The sequence below is a fragment of the Populus trichocarpa genome, chromosome 9, assembly GCF_000002775.5.
Source record: "Populus trichocarpa isolate Nisqually-1 chromosome 9, P.trichocarpa_v4.1, whole genome shotgun sequence".
Lineage (NCBI taxonomy): Eukaryota > Viridiplantae > Streptophyta > Magnoliopsida > Malpighiales > Salicaceae > Populus > Populus trichocarpa.
Window position 1 is genome coordinate 10,981,819 of NC_037293.2, and position 18,635 is coordinate 11,000,453.

An 18,635-nucleotide genomic window follows, 5' to 3' on the forward strand; every position below is an offset into this window, starting at 1 on the left:
GTTCTGCCGCGGCCAGCACCCCCCTAATTAACTGGGGGCGCTGGGCACGCCAGCACCCTTCCAAATAATTGGGGTGCTGGGAATGTGCTTTAAGCCCAGTATTATTTTTTTTTATCTCATGTATATTTTTAAATATTTCATATTCATTCAATATATATTATTTTAAATAAAATATAATTTAAAATATCATAAAAATAAAATAATACTGGGGCTGCTCTCCTCTTCGTAAATGGACATAACTCATGTATTATATATATATTTTATAAATTCATCAAGTTCTAGATTCATAATCTTTTTATTCTTAATACTTTTAATAATGATAGTGTAAGAGTTTATTTTTTTAAAATATTATTATAAATTCTTTCTATAAAGTTATTAATTTAAACATTTAAGAGTTCTCGTGTTTATTAAAAAAAACCTTTAGCATATATTTGATCAGTTTATCCAGTACCAGCAGCAACTAGAAGCTATCAATATATCAAATAACCAAACATTTTAACAAAGTAAAATAAATTAAATTATTTAAAATAAAAAATTAACCCGATTATCTAATATACCATTCTAATTATCAGGGGTATTTATTTTCGGTTCAGTTCAGTTTTTATAAAAAAAAGTAATGAAACCGAATTTTTTTTTAAAAAAAAAACCGAAACCGAACCAAAACCGGTTCAAACCGACCGGTTTTGGTTTGGTTTTTTAGAACAAAAACCGGTTCAAACCGGTTTGGCTCGGTTTTTTTCCGGTTTTGTTCGGTTCGATTTTTTCGGTTCCAGGCTTAAAAAACCGAAACCGAACCGGTCGGTTTTTTTAAAATTTTAATCGGTTTAATCGGTTTTTTTTCACGGTTCGATTTTTTTTTTTATTTTCTCAGTTTAATTATTTTTTCGGTTTTTTTGAACACCCCTGCTAATTATTACCAAGTGTTTTGGATCTTGGAATTCGTCAGGCTTCTGCTATGATGTCGTTGGGTTGGACTTGAGGCCGAGCCTGTCAATGGTCCACAATGGACATTCTCAACGCAGCCAATAGATAGTGGGTGTGGGTGTGCATAATTATCTTAGCAAGTGGAAAATGCTTGCGGTCTATACTTTCGTACGTTACAAGGCTTATATATATATATATATCACAAGATATATATATATATCTCTTTTGATCCAAGCTTCGTTCACATCAATTTCTTGGACATTAACATTAATTAAATCCATCAACAACCAGTAGCAAGTTGCATGCCTCCTTGTCCACGAAAGGAAACCGCACATTTCCATGGCCAATTATCACACCGATCGTGTCGACGGACAGACAAATAGTCGTACGGACGGACGGACGGACGGACGTCTCCAACCAAAAAAAAAAAAAAACTTTAATTTTAAGAGGTCTAGGTACATAGTAGTGATCAACCCTAACAAGAAAATGGACCCAATCAATAAAGTATACTATAGACATAGACGAATGATCATATATTAATTAATAACACTCAACTACATGTTACTAGAAGGATAGCTATTATTAAACCAGACATGACGGAATATTTAGGTTAGGGGTTAGGCAGTTTATCAAGATCAATAATTTTTTTAATAAAATAGTCAAAACAATTATATTTAAAAAAATAAAAATAAAATCAAGCTTTGAGCAAGTCAAATCAATAAACTTCAGGTTGATTTTTTTTTTAATCACCGTGTTTTAAATCGGTAGAATCTTAAATCAACTCTAGAGTTCTGGACGGTATTTAATAAATATAATTTTTATAAGCCAGAGAGCTCCCTTTTCTTTCAGGTGTTAAATTAGCTTCTTCTTTTTTAATTTAGAATTATAGTATTGAACATGACGAAGCGTGCAACCAACGAAAAGGTCTTTATTTCTAAATAAGAGGCCATGATTTTATAGGTCCACTTTGCAAATGGTCCTCTCTTTATATATATATATATATATATATATATATATATATATATATATACACACCAACAAGCATGGTCATTTTCAGCAACCATATAAACGGAAGAAGATAAACAATGAGCAATTAGCTGTCCTGTGCTGTAACTGGAAGAAAAAACCGAAGAAGGGTTCCAGCTAGAAAGTCATGATACAAAGGTTACAAGACACAGTCAACCAGCTCAATATCTTGATTGGGTTTTTTGTTCTCCATTATTCTTCTCAACCTTGCAAGCATGGGAGAGGCCAAGATCTTCCTAATGATCTTAATTATGGTGTTCTTGAAAGGTGCTGTATCTGAAGTTCATACAGTTGGGGATGAGTTAGGATGGAATACGGGGGCAAACTTTGGTTCTTGGTCACGGAAATATAATTTTAGCGTTGGCGATACTCTTGGTATGTAGTCCTCGTTCTCGTTCTAAATTTCCTTGCTTTCTATAGTTAACTCGAGAGCCTTTAATTCACCGGCGCCCATAAAAACTTTCAATGGAGCCGGCCGGTGATTAAGTGGTTCGGTCATTTCCAAGACTGTTCCAAATTAAGTTTTAATTTTATATACATTCCTTTGTGAAATGGAACTCAAATTTTGGTGCTTTGGTGTAGTTTTTAAGTATGTGAAGGGACAGCACAACGTGTATGAAGTGATTGAGGCTACATATCGATCATGCAATGGAAGCACTGGAGTTTTAGCGACATATGAGAGTGGAAATGATCAAATTGAACTCAATAAAGCAAAGAAATATTGGTTCGTTTGCAATTTTGCTGGGCATTGCCTTGGAGGCATGAGGTTTTTCATCGATGTTAAAGAAGCTAATTCCACAAATATTAGGCCAACCACACCACAAAGTGAACCAATTCCACCACCACCACCAGCCAACTCCTGTGCTGCCATTTACGTCTTTGATGGATGGAGTTTTTGGGTTTCTCTTGTTGCTTTTGGAGTTTTACTCCAGTTGTAAGACTAGTGGAAATTGTAATGCATAATTTTTTTTTTTGGTAAACGATTTTTTTATGATAAATTAAATGATTTTTTTTATGGTAAACGAATTAAATTAAAGATCCATCCCTTCTCCTTTGTTTTGATTTTCTCCAATATTTGAGCAGGAAACCAAGCCCCTTCTTAATTAGTTGAGTGCTTAGATGAGGAAAACACAAACATTTGATAGAAACCAAGCAGCCATACGTACTATATTGTCTTAGAAAAGATTCTTACAGATCACCTAATTATTCCATATGTTTGCAAGAAAAACACGAGGAAACGTTAGAGTCTGTATATGTGTAACATTTCTCATTTGAAACTGATCAGATTATGGTCAAAGGTGGTGGAGGTGATGGTGGTTGTAATTCATGTGGCCATTCTGCAGGTGGTGCTGGTGGTGATCATGGTGAGGATAGTCCATCCCACTACAGCAAATCTCTGATGCTTTAGGCATTTCAGGCCACGCTCTTGGTGGGTCTCTTGTTAACTCCAGCAAAGAGTCCCTTACATAGTCTGCTTGAACCATTTCACTGTCCTTCTGCTGATCAAAAGACGACAAAGGAAATAGACACTGAATTTTCGTATTCTCAGTTTATACTTCAGAATGAAAAGAGAGGAAGGATTCGTAAATGGTCTTTATTTACCTCTACTTTTAAGACATTAGAAACCAGGCCTCTATTGCTGGTCACATTAGCATTTGTAACTTCTAAGCCAAGAGAATCCAAAGCCTCCATTAATCTCACAAACCCTCCAGGCTTGTGCTCACAGAATACCTTAACAAAGAACTCATTCCCATCTATCTGAGCAACTTCCACTTGCGCCTATAAGTGTCATATGATCAGGAAAACAAAAATGACTTAAGAGTTAGTGATACCATAAATTCAAAAGAAGGGAACAGTAGAGTAAGATATACCTCCATTTGATGTCCCTTGTCGTGAGAATTTTCTGAGTCTTGGTTTTGTTTTGAAACAGTACTAATGCCTGATGCTTCCACATGAAATCCATTCACAGCATAATCAGACCTGTATGCACCAAGATTAACTCCATTTTGGTTCAGAATTTCTGGTGGCATATTGTTGTTGTTACCGTTTTTAGCACCCTCATCTTCTGAATTCTCTTCAAGCTCATCCTGGAGTTCTTTCGCTTCCTTTTGAAGCTCTTTCACAAATTCGATCGCATCTCCAAGTATGGAAGCCCTATCCAGCTAAGAATCAAAAGCACACGATACATCAATAATGTAACACTAGTGGTAGAAATTCACCAATCAGGTTAGGTCGAATTCTTTTCACACGTGCAGGATACCATTTTTCGGCTACCGAATTCAAAAGGCTTATGCCCAGCCAAGAGCGCTGGGGAGCTGATAAGGAAATCGGCTCAATAGTGGAATGGTACAACGTACAAAGTTATTTTGGGGACCTTTTCATATAACTAGGCATGGTTTCATGCTCTCATTGCGTGGTTATGTATCTTAAATTCATCGACTCGTCACAAGGGATTGACAGATAAAAATGGTTAGAAATATTGATCCTAAATATTGCATGTTATGTTGACATGGTCTAGAGAGGAGAGGGATTACTTCATAGAATTCATGAGTAGCTCCACCCATAAATTGAGAGATTTAGATTGATGTGTGCCACAAAATGAAGATTGAAGAGAGTGGTCACTACCTTTGAAATGTTGGGAACCAAGGACCGGAGAGCATAGAGCCTATCATTAAGCTTCTTCCTCCTTTTCCTCTCAGCAACAAGGTTTTTTGATTGAGGTCCTTTCCCAGTCCTCCTCCGATACTTTGCATCATCCTCATCATCGTTGCAATCCGAGTGTGAATATTCTGCTGATGGCCCATTCTCTAGTTTTATTGATTCTTTGTCATTTCCATGTTGATCCTTGGTTGTTAAACCTGACTCCATATATTGCATCTGCGTGCTTTCTGCATTAGCCATCATGGACTTCTGCAAATCATCCATATCTTGTAGCCCACTCTCTACTCCTTGAAAGAGATCGCCTTTTGTTTTGGTTTCGTCGGTGCTGTAATTGAACTGGTGCATGAAGTTGTTCATTGGAGAACTAGACATGTGGAGTCTATCAAGGGAGGTATCATATGGAATATTCAAACTGTGATGATCCTCTTGTTCATTTTCATTAGCAAGAAATGGCTTTGATTGGTTTTCACTCATAACATTCACATCAATTGATAAACTTGAATCCATGTTGGTTGAGTTGATCATGGCTTCCTGTTCCATTAGGAAGTTGCATTGAGATGTTACAACATCTATGACATGTTGATCTTCAGGTACCTGCGCAGCATAAGATATAAAGATAAACACTTTCACCATTGATTAGCAGTGACAATTCCATTAGTTCTCAAATATAAAAAATCAACAAAACAAAAGGAAACCATACTTGTTTAGCAATGAACAGTTCCATTAGTCCTCCTGGCACCGGAATCAGGGCCCTAGTTCCAACTGTTTCCTGTTCAGGTCAGAGCAGAACTTATTGGTCCAATAAATGACTGCTACTAATTCTTGGTTTCCTTTTCATTTATGCAAAGAATAGAAATTACTCACCTCAAGAACATTTGAATCTGAGCTACTAGAGAAGTTTAACCACCTAGGCAGGTTTGAGCTCAGGGTCTGTGCATGAAATCTGTTTTCAAACTCGAGTAATTAAATATTCAACTTAAAGCACTTCTTTTATATGATAATGTTCTGTTAAATATCTGACAAGAACGTACCCTGAGTTTAGGGGCATTGAAGAAGGAAGTTGAGCAAGAAGTTCACAAGATTTAGTTCCTGGGTGCTGAAACATGACATCCCTGCAAGGAAGGACTGCAGAAACAGGAAACTGAAGGTCTTCTCCACCATTTTGAGTGGCCTCAGTCCCAGCGCAACAACAATCCATCAATTCAATATACCTAAAAAGCGAACCCCAAACAAAACATAAGGAGAAAGAGAGAGAGAGTGAGTGAGAGAGACATGAGTTTAATTAGGATAGTTTGCATTAACCTTCGATCATCACTCAGTTTCCAAAGAACACAATAATCCCAGCCTTTTACACCCACAAGAGGCCTCAGTCTCTCCATGAGGTTTTGTACCACATTCATGATGTTACCTATGATGCATGATTGATTAAAGCCAAGTGGGACAAACTCCAAAATCAGCATGACACTTTTGTAAGTGAATTAGGAAAAAGAATGCATAAAAATCCATGAAAAAGCACAAAACTGTTAACAAAAATGTACTGAATAGATCACAGACTTCTCTAGTATACTCACATGATGTAACCAAAGATAGAAAGATCGATACCTGGCTGATAAGGGTACCTCATCTTAGTTCCAAAATCTCTGTAGTTTGCTGCCTCTTTTAGCTAAACAAAGCAAGAAAAACGAAAGGACATTGGAACAAGAAACAAAAGTGTAGTAGTAAAAACAAAAGCAAGGATCCCACAAACTTCAGCTGATAGCAATGGCTAACTGCACCAAAGAACACCCTTGCGTGAGCAGCAAATGAAAGATGAAACGAAAGACTTTATATTATATATATTGGATGATTTTTTTTTATATAAAGAAGAAGAAAAAATACAACTAATTGATCCCCTAATTCCTACATCGTCTCCCTTCATATCTCACGTTTGGCTGTTGCTTTGGTAGGTGAAGTGCACTGCTTGCATGATATATTGAAATATAATAATAAATAATTTTCTTTCAATTTATAGTTAATAACTTTGTGAAGCCTCATTTTCATCCCTAATCTATTACATATGATTCTCCACCTTGTCAAATATCCTTAAAAAGGTGTCACTTTATTGCATAAAATAACAAAACAACATGCCGATATGGACGAAAGGAGTCAATCGAAGAATGTCTAACACTTTAGGAACTCAATTGAGAAAATATTAAGCTTAGGGACCCAATTGAAAGCTGGTGGATTTGTAAGTAACTAATTTGGGGTTTCCCCTAATTACTTTATGGTGTAATGAGGATCTATCTATTGATCTGTTTAGGACCATTTGATCATTTTTCTGAGGTTTAACATCAATAAATCCAAGGTGAGGATCTGCTCATGTAAAATTGATTATGCAAGTGGGCATGTGTAAGTAGAGTTTTTTGTGTATTACTTTCTGTTGTAATGATGGAAGGAGCATATTGCATGAGCTAAGATGGTGTACAAAACCTTAACTACCTATATTCGTTTTGGTAAAGTATTATTTCATGTCTTAAATATAATTAAACTTGGTATATAATCTAATAGATTAATTTAATGATTTGATAATTTGATTATCAATTCAAGTTTTAAATTAAATTGAGTAGAAATAGATTAAATATAATCGAATCGACCCGGTCAAAACTCAATTTTTTTTTTAAATGTTGTTTTTTTTTATAAAATAAAATCTCAAAACAATATTACCAGATTGAGTTTAATAATTTTCAAATAATTACCATTTATAAGCGCGTCTATATATATATATATATATATAGCAACAAAATTGGGTTTGATAGTCTCCCCTAGTGATGATATAATATTTGTCCACCGTCCCCCCCAAGTGCTTTACTGGAATCAGGAAATTCTTCTATTCTCGTAATCTTGGATTTCATGGATGATATTTTAGGACATCATCTTTTGAACAACTCTTTCTGAAGTACTTAGAGCAATGGTTTGGTTGAGTTCGAAAGCAAGCTTCTAGTTAGAACACGATGACGATGCCTAAGTTTATTTGTATTAAAAGCAATGCTTGTCTATCTTCCTGTGAACTTGTATTTATTTGATTTATATTAATGAAAATGTTATCTATTATATATAAAAAATAATATTAATAATAAAATAGATTTAACATGGACGGGATTGTCCATTTGATATTTTCGAAGGCCTGACTAATTCTGGGCCTCTATCAGAAGACTCAGGACCCTCTCGAGAAACTTCATTTGGACAGGGAATGGAGTATGGCCCGGCCCATTTGTCATGTATGCTTGAAATTTGGATCCTTGCAAAAGAAAGAAAGAATCAAAATCAAAGGTCATTCAAACTACGCTAAACTAGCTTTATGTAACAAAGTTAGCGGTCATTCAATGGTCGCCGTTTTGTATAACGGAAAAAATGGTTAAGAGAGGTCCTACATTGACCAGCTGATCGTAAATTACTCAAGAGTACAGGGACCAATTAGTCATAGACTGTCATTATTCTCCTGTCAATTATCATTCCAATGTCATTTTTCAAAGTTTTCCAGCCTTCATGTCGAGATATTTTGCTCGTATTAATTAATGGCTAATTAATTACACCTCTATTATTACGTGGGCTATATGGCCCTAGGCTAATTAAGTCCATGTGCACAGCAAAGCAAATCCTATCCAAACCTTTTCCTTCTCTTTCTCTTCTTGATGGAGATCTTATTATTTTTTAGAGTCTTTTTTTATTTAAAATATATATATATATACACACACTTATGTTTTAATAATTATTTTTAAAACAATATAAAAATAATAATTCATCTTTATGGTATTCTTGGCTAACTTCTCCATCTTAAACAAGAATCCTTTCCAATAAAATAGGAAGAAAAAAAGAACAATTTATTTCATCACACCAATCAAGTTTACAAATCATGCCCAAACCTGTGCAGCAAAAAACGCAATTAATAATTTTTATGGGCTGATAATTAGATGCAAAGCCTAACATCACAGAACTTAACGTGGTGAGCATGTTTTTGACTTTAAAACAAAGCATTGTTGCCCACATCACCAACCTTCTTTGGCTGGATGTCTCTTCTGGTTAGACTGTAAGGTCTCTGAGAGAGACGTAGCTCCCATTTCTCAGTGGACCAAATTTCTCTTCTTGTCAATTCTCAATGCATAGATGAGCCGGGAAAACTGGTTCGTTCACTTAAGTCGTGTTGGGCTTCTGTAGCATTGAAGACCAAAAATGTTGGTAGGGAAGGCAAATTTGGTGGCACCAAGAGAATGGATACCTAGTTTCTTTTTTCTTCTTTTTTTCACGGTGAAGGATGATTTCGGGTCAATTTGGTATCAGCTTATGTTAATTTTCCTGATGAAAGTGTTAGAGAATAATATAAATCATATCTTGAACCTCACCTAACAGCTTAAGCTATTAGATTGAGATGGTTCCTTGACATGGTATTAAAGACTTAATGACCAAACGGTCACGAGTTTGAATTTCACCATCCTTATTTATTTGATAAAAATTAAGCACAAAGTAATGTGGGTCTGTGCAAATTTCAAATCCAAAGGGCTTTCACTTGAGGTGATGTGTAAGAGAATAATATAAATCATATCTTGAACCCCACCTAACAACTTAAGCTATTGAGTTGAGAGGGAGAACTAAAAAAAATAAAACATATCTCTTTTAACTATCATATATAGCAACTCCTTGAAGAAATGATTTTTTTTTTTTATGAAAGGATTTTCCATTAATCAAAATCAACCTAATCAGATTGCTTAGAAGTTTTGTGCAATGTACAAACACCACACCTATCTATAGAAATGGTTATCTCACAATTTTCTCCTTTTTTTTTAAAATTAAAAAATGGTTAAATTACCTGGGAATTGAAAGGGATATTGTCAGATCGTGAAGACCATGTTCTGTAAAAGCCAATAAGTGTCCAAACTTACCTGGGAAAAATGCTCGTTAGATAGAGCCAGGAAAATGGGTTTTTTATAAAAATAAAAACAAAATATCACAGTAATTTAAGAATTTTAGTAAAATATCACCTTTCAAAAAGGTTTTAGTGGAAGCGGATGTTTTCGTCTTGTGAAACTTCTGAAAAAGTAAGTGCAGAGTTAGTCTTCGTGTGTATCGTAAAAAACAAAAATAAGGTGGTTGGAGGGGCCAGTCGTACGTACCTTTTCTCCTTAGTTTTCCACTCTTGCCTGCGAAAGCATAAAGAAGATTAATTTGTTGCTAAAAATAAAGAATTTCCATGGAGAGAAAGATGAGCAGCTTAAAGTTTGAATCCACGTACGTGATGAAAGCTGATATTTTTCTTTTTTTCTTTTTGTCTTGACACAATCATTCACATAATCTTTTAAAAAATAGCATTTCTATGGAATAATGAAGAAGTATTGATCTAGTAGTTAAGATATTGTTATATTTTTACAAGGAGGAGAATACAAGTTCGATCTCTCGAAAATATATTTATTAAAAAGCATAATTATAGACCCTGAACTAGACTAATTTTATATTTTAAAAAAATATAAAAGTATCCAAATAAAACTAAAAAATAAAACAAATAACAATCCATCGTTATCTCTCATCTGCACGTACATCTCTCAACTGCACGTACATGACTCATGGTTTATTGATTTAATATGACACATTGTTTGCGAAGAAATATAGACATTGATTTTGCGGTTCTCAGAAACATGATATTAATTATATATTATATTTTTAAACTGTGATATTTTAAAGTATATTATTTTGTCAAAAAAATTTGCTTATGTGTTAATTCTTTCTTTTTTTTTTCTTTTTTTTTTTGTAATTTCTATGCTAGTTGTCTAATATGTCCAAAATTGCTGGCAACTTTGATTGGGCCCTAATAACTTTCTGATATATATATATATATATATATATATATATTCTAACTTGGTCTCCCCTCTTTAAAAAAAAAGGAAATAAAAAACCTGCATACCTGATCTTTATATTATCAGGTCTCTCCATGGAAAGTTGCACCCGATGGGTTTGTATTTATAAAAGCTGATTAATATCTTGCCCAAATTTATCACATTTTTTATAGCATTTCTAGATTATTTATTTTCTTGGAATAGAAAAGATAAAGGAATCATATTCTTGTATATTCCTTTTTATTTTAAAAATATAAAAACTCACTATAAAACTATACTAGATATAAATTTATTTTTGTTTCTCCAACTAAATAAGTTTTTATTATTATTATCATCTTTGTCTTATTTATTCTTTTATTTATATCTTTTATATCTCTCGCCCGGTACAATAATCAAGCATGAGTGTTCTATAAGATATTATTTGGGAAAGGAGATAATGAAAACAAAACAAAAATATTTCTTTATATTTTATATTTTATATTTTAAAAGTATATAAATTTATTCTAAAAACAAATTTAATAATCTTTTCCATCCTACAACGCTAAATAAATGCAAATCATTCACTCACTTGTGAATGAAGGCGACTTTTATGTGCTTGCTTGCTTGTGTTGGAATTATCGCCTAAAAGTCACAACTCTCAAGAGCTATCAGCATCTTGATCGACTCTACCCCACTTAACACGATGGCATGGAGCTTCATTAAAATATGGTATTAATCTCTCGTAAAGCGAAGTTGCCATGAAAAAGAAGAAAAAGTGGGCGTCAAGCAGTTTTGAGAGAAGTCTAATAAAGCTCAACCCGCGGAAAATATACATTTTTATTTTTAATATGAATATATTATTCGGGTCAGTTTTGTGTCCACCTCAACTTATCTTTTATATTTTAAAATTAAGGACAATATAAGTATATAATATTATTATATTAACAATAGATGAAAAATATACTTTTAAAGTTTGTCAAACTTGCATCACTGCTTCAAATCCCAGCATTTTTTTTAATGTACAGAAATAAAAAATAGCGTTTACACTTATATTTTGTAAAGTGTCAGCAATTATAAACGGTGGCATTCAAACCACGACACTGCGATCTGGTCACGACCATTTACACGATGACACAAGATTCAAAAGCATGAAAATAAAAATATTTTCCGTAGTCAATTATAGTATAATAATTAAGTTAGTTATATCCAATATCAATTTTTATGTAATTAATGAATATTAAATTACAAGGTCAAATCAAGAAATTTAGCAAATTTACGTCATCTTCTCTAGAAGCTCCCATGTGTTTCAGCTTTCAACTTTTTAAGTTTTTATATATATATGATTTTTCAACTTTATAACAAACAAAATATATTTTTCTTGATTCTATGAGTTTCCATTGGTCGAAAACCAGAGTGCCCTGCAAATTGGATTGATTTGACCGGCGAGAAGCTTCTAATGAAATTTATTATTATTATGCTGGACAAGAAAAGGCAAGGGTTAATCAAAACTAGTCCCTCTAGTTTAGTTAAATGAACAAAGTAGTCCTCAGAGTACGAGAAACAATTTAATAATCAATTCTCTGTTGATAAGGTGTTAAGGTAAACTCAATCTTGTAACTTTTTGCTTCAAAAATACCCTTTTTCCTGTGAGATTTCCCATCTCACCTACTCTTCACTTTCCTTTTAGAAAGAAATAACCAAATAAATTGAAAATATATATATAAAATAATACTTACCAGTATAATTGAAACATAAAATACCCAAGTATCCTTTTTTTTTTTTTCCCATTTATTTTAAGAAAAGAACCGATCAAGTTGAAAGTAAAGGGATTGCAATGGGAAACTCAATCTCCTGTATCGTTGCCTTCCATTTAAGAATGGAAACTCAATTTTCGACACTACTGCATTACAATTAAAGCAAAATAGAAACAAGGGACTAATTGATTTTTTTCACTAAACTAGAGGGACTAGTTTATAATTAACTCAAAACACAATCTGTATTTCGGACATGAAAAAAGGCATCCCAAGGTTAAATAAAAAGTTGAAGTTGATGATGATTCTAACAAGGGCACGTGTGTTATGCTTGTGTGTACAATAAATCGTCGTCACTAGATAAAAAAGTTAGGAAAGCGGTTGTCTGTGTCGAGGGAGGGCGGGCGGGCGGGCTGGTTGGCTACATGTGTTTATGCTGTATTTATAAATGCGAAATTTCAACTCCTAATTTTCTTTATGGGATTGTGTGTTTGTAGCTTTGCGTGTTTGTCAAAGTTGTAGAAAAAACGGGGAAATTCTGTTCTCTCATTTGGTCAGATAAGTTGACATTCAAAAGCTGGAAAATAATACGAGAAATATAGGTCTTACAAAGACCACTAACAATATTATTATTGAAGGTGCAAAGGCCTCTGTTTCTTTGGTAAAGCTTCACTCTTTCTCTCTATCTCTGTGTTCATTTTCTTTTAGTGGTAGTATCAATTTGTATGGTTTGAGGTTCTTGGTTCTTGGGTTGGTTTGTTTTTTCTTGTTTGATGGTGTTTTGTGTTTGGTTTCTGAGAAAAAGATGAGAAAGATTGGAGAAGGTAAGGAAAGTAGAGGGGATTGTTGTAAAGAACCTGTCTTTTTGATAAGTTACGTAAGAACGGAATCTTGGGTTGTTCTTAAGGATGCTAATTTCTCATGGAAATATGTTTTTCTTTTCTAAGAGGATTGTTCTTAATCATGACTATCACTCTAACCAGGTGTCCTTTTACCCTCTGGAATTCTCTGGTTGGATGCCAAGAAAAAGATCTTGTTTCTCAATAACCTTAAAGTTTTGTATTCCTCGCAGCTTTCTTCTTTTGCTTATTTGGTGACATGGAATCTTGGGTTGTTCTAAGGGATGTTAATTTCTCATGGAAATAAATATTTTTTCCTTCCTACAAGGATTGTTTTGGAATTCTATGTTTAGATGCCAAGTAAAAGATCTTGTTTTTCAATGTTCTTAAAGTTCCTGTACAAACAAAAGTTTTTCCTTTTTCTTTTGTGGTGATCTGGGTAAGAATGTTTTGTGTTCAATATAACTGATTGTTATTAAAAATTCTTAGTCTGTGGTGTTAAAGGTGGAGAAAGAGATGGCTGAGAATGGAAGGGTACATCCAGATTGTGTCAATGCTGCCAATCCTTACCATGAATGTGGTGTAGCTTGCCTTGAAAAGATTTCTCAAGGCCAGGGAAGGAAGGAGAAGAAAAAGTCAGGTAATCACTATTATTACTGATATCTTTGCCACTCTTCTTAAAGTTTAGAGTTTTATGACTTTGACATGTTCACTTTATCAATTAATATCTATCTCCTCACCACCACAAAACTTTAATTGGTAATCAGTTGGGTTTTACAGGAAGTGCTATGTGCCTTAAAATCATATCCGTATAGTAATTTTTGTAGCTTAATTCTGTTGCAAATCAATCCATTCATAGCCATGATTTTGTGAAAAGCCTTGATCTATTTGATGAAGAAAGTAAAGATAATACTATCAGAATCTTCCTATCAACCTTCGTAGAGGTGAATTTGTAGCCATCAGAGAATTATCATTTGAAAATGGTGAGTTGAGAAGCACCGGACCGCTTTCTGTTAATTTAAATTCACCTACCTATACAACTCCGTGGAGGAGAATTTTTTAATCAGGGCTCTGATGACTTTGAAAAGGTAAATCTTAAGATTTTTAATTTTCCAGCGGTAAGTCATGGCTATTTTCTTGCAACGTATGAAATTATGTAGGACTTCACACTTCTAAATACAGGTTTTGGACCAGGGAGTTTTTGACTTAAGGGTAGCACTGAACATTTCCAAATACAGTTGTAATTTATTTTTATTTATTTATTTTTCGTGTTTTAGATTATCATAATGGTGTAAATGGGAGTTGGCTTAGCAAAAACATGGATGGAGAAAGAAGAGCACAGCCAACTTGCCCCAAAGCCTCTAATCCTTACCATAAATGTGAGGAATTTTGTTCTAATAGAACTGCTGAGCCTAAACCAGGGGGGGTTAAAAAAGAAACAGGAGGAGCCAAGCCATGCCCCAAAGCATCTAATCCTTACCATAAATGTGAAGAATTTTGTTCTAACAGAACAGCTGATGCCAATCCTCGTGGGGTTAAAAAACAATCAGAAAGAGCACAGCCATGCCCCAGAGCATCTAACCCTTCCCATAAATGTGACGAATTTTGTTCTAACAGAACTTCGGAGGCCAATCCTCAGGGGGTTGAAAAAGAATCAGGTTTCCCCCTTTTCAAATACTAACACATTGTTGCAAGTTAGATTCTCACTTTTTTTTTTTTTTTTTTTTTTTTTTGGGGGGGGGGGTTTGTCTGGGACCTGCCAACCTTTGGGCTCAAGCCATTTGGAGATGGAAGAAAGCTTTTTAACTCCATTAAAAAATTGAAGTCCTACAAGAATATCTTTCTCCAATTTGCAATTCCTCTTTGATGCTCAGTTCCTCATTACAGCACGTTGTTGTTGCAGGTTCCTTTCTTGATACTGCTTTAAGCTTTGGTAGAAAAAAGAAGGAATCTGAATCTCAGCAGAACTCTCCTCGAGCAGTTAACAATGCCCCTGCTGTAAAAGGAGCCGTTAACAATGCCCCTGCTGTAAAAGCAGTTCGCCGTGCTCCACCATCTCCATTGATTCTTCCTACCAAAAAGGATGAGGAACCAGAGAATAGTCGATCTTTTTCCTCATCTCAACCACATTCTGATGAAAGTTACTCCGAAGACCATGCTCTTGACAAGGTGCCAGTTCAATCCCCTGGACCAATGCATGTGTCTGGGAAAATCACGGTAGTTTTTCATGCCTCTCCCTCTCACTAAATTTATTTTTCAATATCGGCTTTGCATTGCCTCACTTTTTTCTTTCTCCAACAGCCTGATCCTCCGAAAAGCCCTTCAAAGATTAGTTTGGCCTGCTATAAAATTCCAACACCAGCTGAACCACAACAGAATGGAAAGCTCCATGGTTCGCCAAAGGCTGCCCCATATCCTTCTGCTAACCATGAGGGAAGAGTCACTAATGGTCCCATTACCGAGTACTTGAACTTCAGCTTTTCAGGCATTTCTCGTGCCTCAGAAGGGAGTGACGGGGAAGAGGTTCAATCTGTTGTTTCTGATTCCTGTGTGTCAGTAGGAAAATATCACGTGAGAGCAAATGTTGCCTCTATTCTACAGTTAATCTTTGAAAAGTATGGAGATATAGCCACAGGCAGTCGATTGGAATCAGCTTCCATGCGAGCTTATTATCTAGAGTGCCTGTGCTTTGTGGTTCAGGAGTTGCAGTGCACTCCTTTCAAGCAGTTGACAAAATCCAAAGTTAGAGAAATGTTGGCTGTTCTGAAGGACGTTGAATCCGCACAAATTGATGTTAGTTGGCTACGTGATATACTAAATGATCTGGCTGAAGGCATGGAGCTCAGTAATCAGCATCAAGCTGCGGAGGAATCAAAATCCAACTGCGATGATCTTATAGAGTCAAAAAAGAAAGAACTAGAATCCATGATGGAGGATCTAGCTCTCAAAGAGAAAGCAGTTGCTGATGCCAAGGCACAAATCACTGAAACAAGAACTCACCTGAGTAATCTAGAGCTCGAATCTTCCAAGTTAGGTGAGACTATTTCATCCATCCAATCGAGGGTCGAAAAGTTTCATGAAAAACCGTTGGCAGATGAGATCCTGTAATGCAACTACCAGGCAAAACTACCACCACCACCTAATACTTAATGTATTTTACAGTGTTCGATATTTACATAATCTAATTTTATGATAGAAATTACAAAAACATGTAGGTGATACTAGAGATTTACTATGGTATGTTCTAAAGTTTTATGTTTACAGTGTAAGTTCTATGTTATGGAAGATGTGATTGGTTTGAGTGACGATGCAAGTTCTTTTAGCATTTTTGTGAACTGCTGGCCTCTCTCTTTTTTGATGAATGAATTCAATTAATTAATCAAAGAGAATAACAGCGGAGCTGATCTCTTCTCCGAAGCAATGAACATGGAAAGATCTCATTTTAATTTATAAATTATTTTGTATATTAGGAACTTGAATTGATTCTCTATCTCTCTCTGGTGTCCAAAGTTGGTCTCTCGAGATATTGGATTGAATGAGCAGCTACAGAAAGTTCTGGCAAGACATGATGCCCTTGTTTCTGGGAGCTCTACAGTTTCAGATAGGACTTGCCACTTCCGATAGACCTACGTACTACTTCAGGCTTGTATTTGGTGTGGTCAGTAGAATTTGTGGCTATGGGATATTGACCCAAGTGCTTTAGATCTTAATATATATATATAAATTGGATTTATAAAATCATTATCTTGTATTTTTAATCATGTTAGATTTTGTTTTATGTTAATATAAATATTTTATTTGACATATGATTATTTTATTATTAAAGCATCCACCATGTTGACTCTTCTTAGTTCAAGTTGTTTCTGTATTTTTTATCCTGCAATAATGTAATCAAATGATCGAATTTTAAATTCACTTGGACCTCTTATCGCATCCGAATCTGATCCACGTTGTAGACTATGTTACTGATTGCACCGCAAATCACTCTGCAAAAAGGATTCAAATCACATTTCAACAATAAATTATGAAAATAGCGCACGGTGATACAATATCATAGAGGTTATTAGCAGTCATATGAGTTGACATGTGCAGAGTCAGTGAGTTCTTCGAATGCACAGAGTCATACTTTGTTTGTTCAACCTTTGAGCCTTGTTGCTCTTCGGGCTTCCCAAGGGGAACAACAGCACCATCATCAAGTGTCTTGGCATCTGAAAGATTTGGAGCAGTTCCACCAACTCCTTTCGTGCTGCAATAATTAGATTGAGACTGTATTAACCTTGCATTTGGGAAGAAAACAATATCACCAGCCATGCTCTAGTTGATTGCAATAGAACTCTGCTGTAAAAGGACGAGAATGATGCAAATTATAAATGGCAATGTCTCTTCACGTGCTATCATACAAACTGCAACTTCAAATTCATGCTGGCAGATCTTGAAGAGTAAAAAGCATGATCTTCAAATTCAGGCTCATTGGAGCAACCAGATGAGCCTGAAGAAAACTTTCAAAAGCAGACCAGACCTTAGCTTCCCCCGTGGTAACTTATCAACGTCATTTTTTTGCATATAATAGCTCAGCCATGTCTCCAAGATCAACCTAAAAGTACATGATCCAACAGTTTTATGAGAGAATTCAATTATTCTAAAGAAATAAATGCAGTCGGAACAGGGATCATAGAAGTTTTAATTGTAAATTTGACTAGCCTTACAGATAGCAACGACTTATCTAAATAGAAAACGCTCTGTTACGTTCATTTTCACCCTCTCTTGAGACCCTGAATATTTTATCAATATCAGCAGGATACTGTGAACGTGTTGCTGCATGTTTATTCTGCAAATACATGGCAATCTGGCCACAGATAGATGTGTCAGTATCAAAGCAAAATGCTAGTGAACAAAAAAAAAACCGAGAGAGAAGGCCTCATGTAATACTCGTATTGAACTTTTAGATAGAATAATCAAAACGGGGGTTGAAAACATCTCCAAATGCCACCACTGCACCTCATTCATCTCTTCCTCCCCACCCACCATTGTCCCCAAAATAAAAACTCGATTTCCATAAAAAGAGAGAGAGAAAAGAAGAAAAAGCTAAATAAAAAATAGAAGAGCTTATGTTGCTTGAATTCTAAAATTCTGCTACTGAGAATACCATTGCAGATTCCTCAGAATGAACCTCAACTGGAGTCAATTCATAATGTAGCCGGTTATAATAAGAATACAAGGGGTCTTCCTACAAAAAATCAAAGAAACTATGCATAAGAATACTTTAGAGCATGGTGGCGAGTATTAAACAGAAGAAAGAAGAAGATGGTGGGCAATTCTTGAATATATACCACATGTAAAATCCATCAGAAAGAAAACGATGGCTAATTCTTATGAAGTGATACAATTCACAAATGGAGGAACGTTCTGTTTTTTTATTTTTTTTTGAAAAAAAATGGACACGTGAGCAAAATACTGCAGCACATCAATCCTGGGAATCACAATAAACCACGGTAATTGAGTTGCTAGAATAAGTTTGGATCATTTTCCATCTGCATCTATAGACTGTTATTAGAAAATAAACAAGGGGAACAAGCTTGGATCGTTTGCTT

General features: G+C 34.9%; 3 protein-coding genes and 1 long non-coding RNA gene across 13 annotated transcripts; 2 read left to right on the forward strand and 2 right to left on the reverse strand.

Annotated features, from left to right (window-relative positions):
• Positions 1-1,971: 1,971 nt before the first annotated feature.
• On the forward strand, positions 1,972-2,990 carry LOC7472109 (basic blue protein). The gene is made up of 2 exons (XM_002313666.3): positions 1,972-2,325; positions 2,533-2,990. The coding sequence occupies exons 1-2, from the start codon at positions 2,166-2,168 to the stop codon at positions 2,886-2,888; spliced, it is 516 nt and encodes a 171-aa protein (XP_002313702.1). The 5' UTR covers positions 1,972-2,165; the 3' UTR covers positions 2,889-2,990.
• A 97-nt stretch (positions 2,991-3,087) lies between these two features.
• Positions 3,088-6,496, reverse strand: LOC18102166 (transcription factor ABORTED MICROSPORES). Of its 4 annotated transcripts, XM_024608433.2 has the most exons (10): positions 6,359-6,496; positions 6,214-6,274; positions 5,914-6,019; positions 5,643-5,822; positions 5,476-5,554; positions 5,312-5,380; positions 4,576-5,205; positions 3,822-4,112; positions 3,553-3,729; positions 3,088-3,449 (listed from the first exon to the last, which is right to left on the reverse strand). In XM_024608433.2, exons 2-10 carry the CDS (start codon positions 6,233-6,235, stop codon positions 3,243-3,245), a joined length of 1,761 nt encoding a protein of 586 aa, XP_024464201.2. In that variant the 5' UTR covers positions 6,236-6,274; positions 6,359-6,496; the 3' UTR covers positions 3,088-3,242. The 4 variants fall into 4 exon arrangements, with proteins under 4 accessions (XP_024464201.2, XP_024464200.2, XP_024464202.2 ...); XM_024608432.2 differs by having other exon boundaries at positions 6,214-6,495; XM_024608434.2 differs by having other exon boundaries at positions 6,183-6,495.
• A 6,008-nt stretch (positions 6,497-12,504) lies between these two features.
• On the forward strand, positions 12,505-16,349 carry LOC7494239 (uncharacterized). Of its 6 annotated transcripts, none has more exons than XM_024608724.2 (5): positions 12,614-12,866; positions 13,549-13,684; positions 14,322-14,702; positions 14,948-15,261; positions 15,346-16,349. In XM_024608724.2, exons 2-5 carry the CDS (start codon positions 13,561-13,563, stop codon positions 16,150-16,152), a joined length of 1,626 nt encoding a protein of 541 aa, XP_024464492.2. In that variant the 5' UTR covers positions 12,614-12,866; positions 13,549-13,560; the 3' UTR covers positions 16,153-16,349. The 6 variants fall into 6 exon arrangements, with proteins under 6 accessions (XP_024464495.2, XP_024464492.2, XP_002313701.2 ...); XM_002313665.4 differs by having other exon boundaries at positions 12,629-12,866; positions 13,534-13,684; XM_024608726.2 differs by lacking the exon at positions 12,614-12,866 and adding an exon at positions 12,873-13,029.
• A 116-nt stretch (positions 16,350-16,465) lies between these two features.
• On the reverse strand, positions 16,466-18,529 carry LOC112328671 (uncharacterized). Of its 2 annotated transcripts, none has more exons than XR_008060100.1 (2): positions 18,215-18,529; positions 16,466-17,890 (listed from the first exon to the last, which is right to left on the reverse strand). It is a non-coding gene; the product is annotated as an uncharacterized LOC112328671 (long non-coding RNA). The 2 variants fall into 2 exon arrangements; XR_008060099.1 differs by having other exon boundaries at positions 18,191-18,529.
• Between the last annotated feature and the right edge of the window lie 106 nt (positions 18,530-18,635).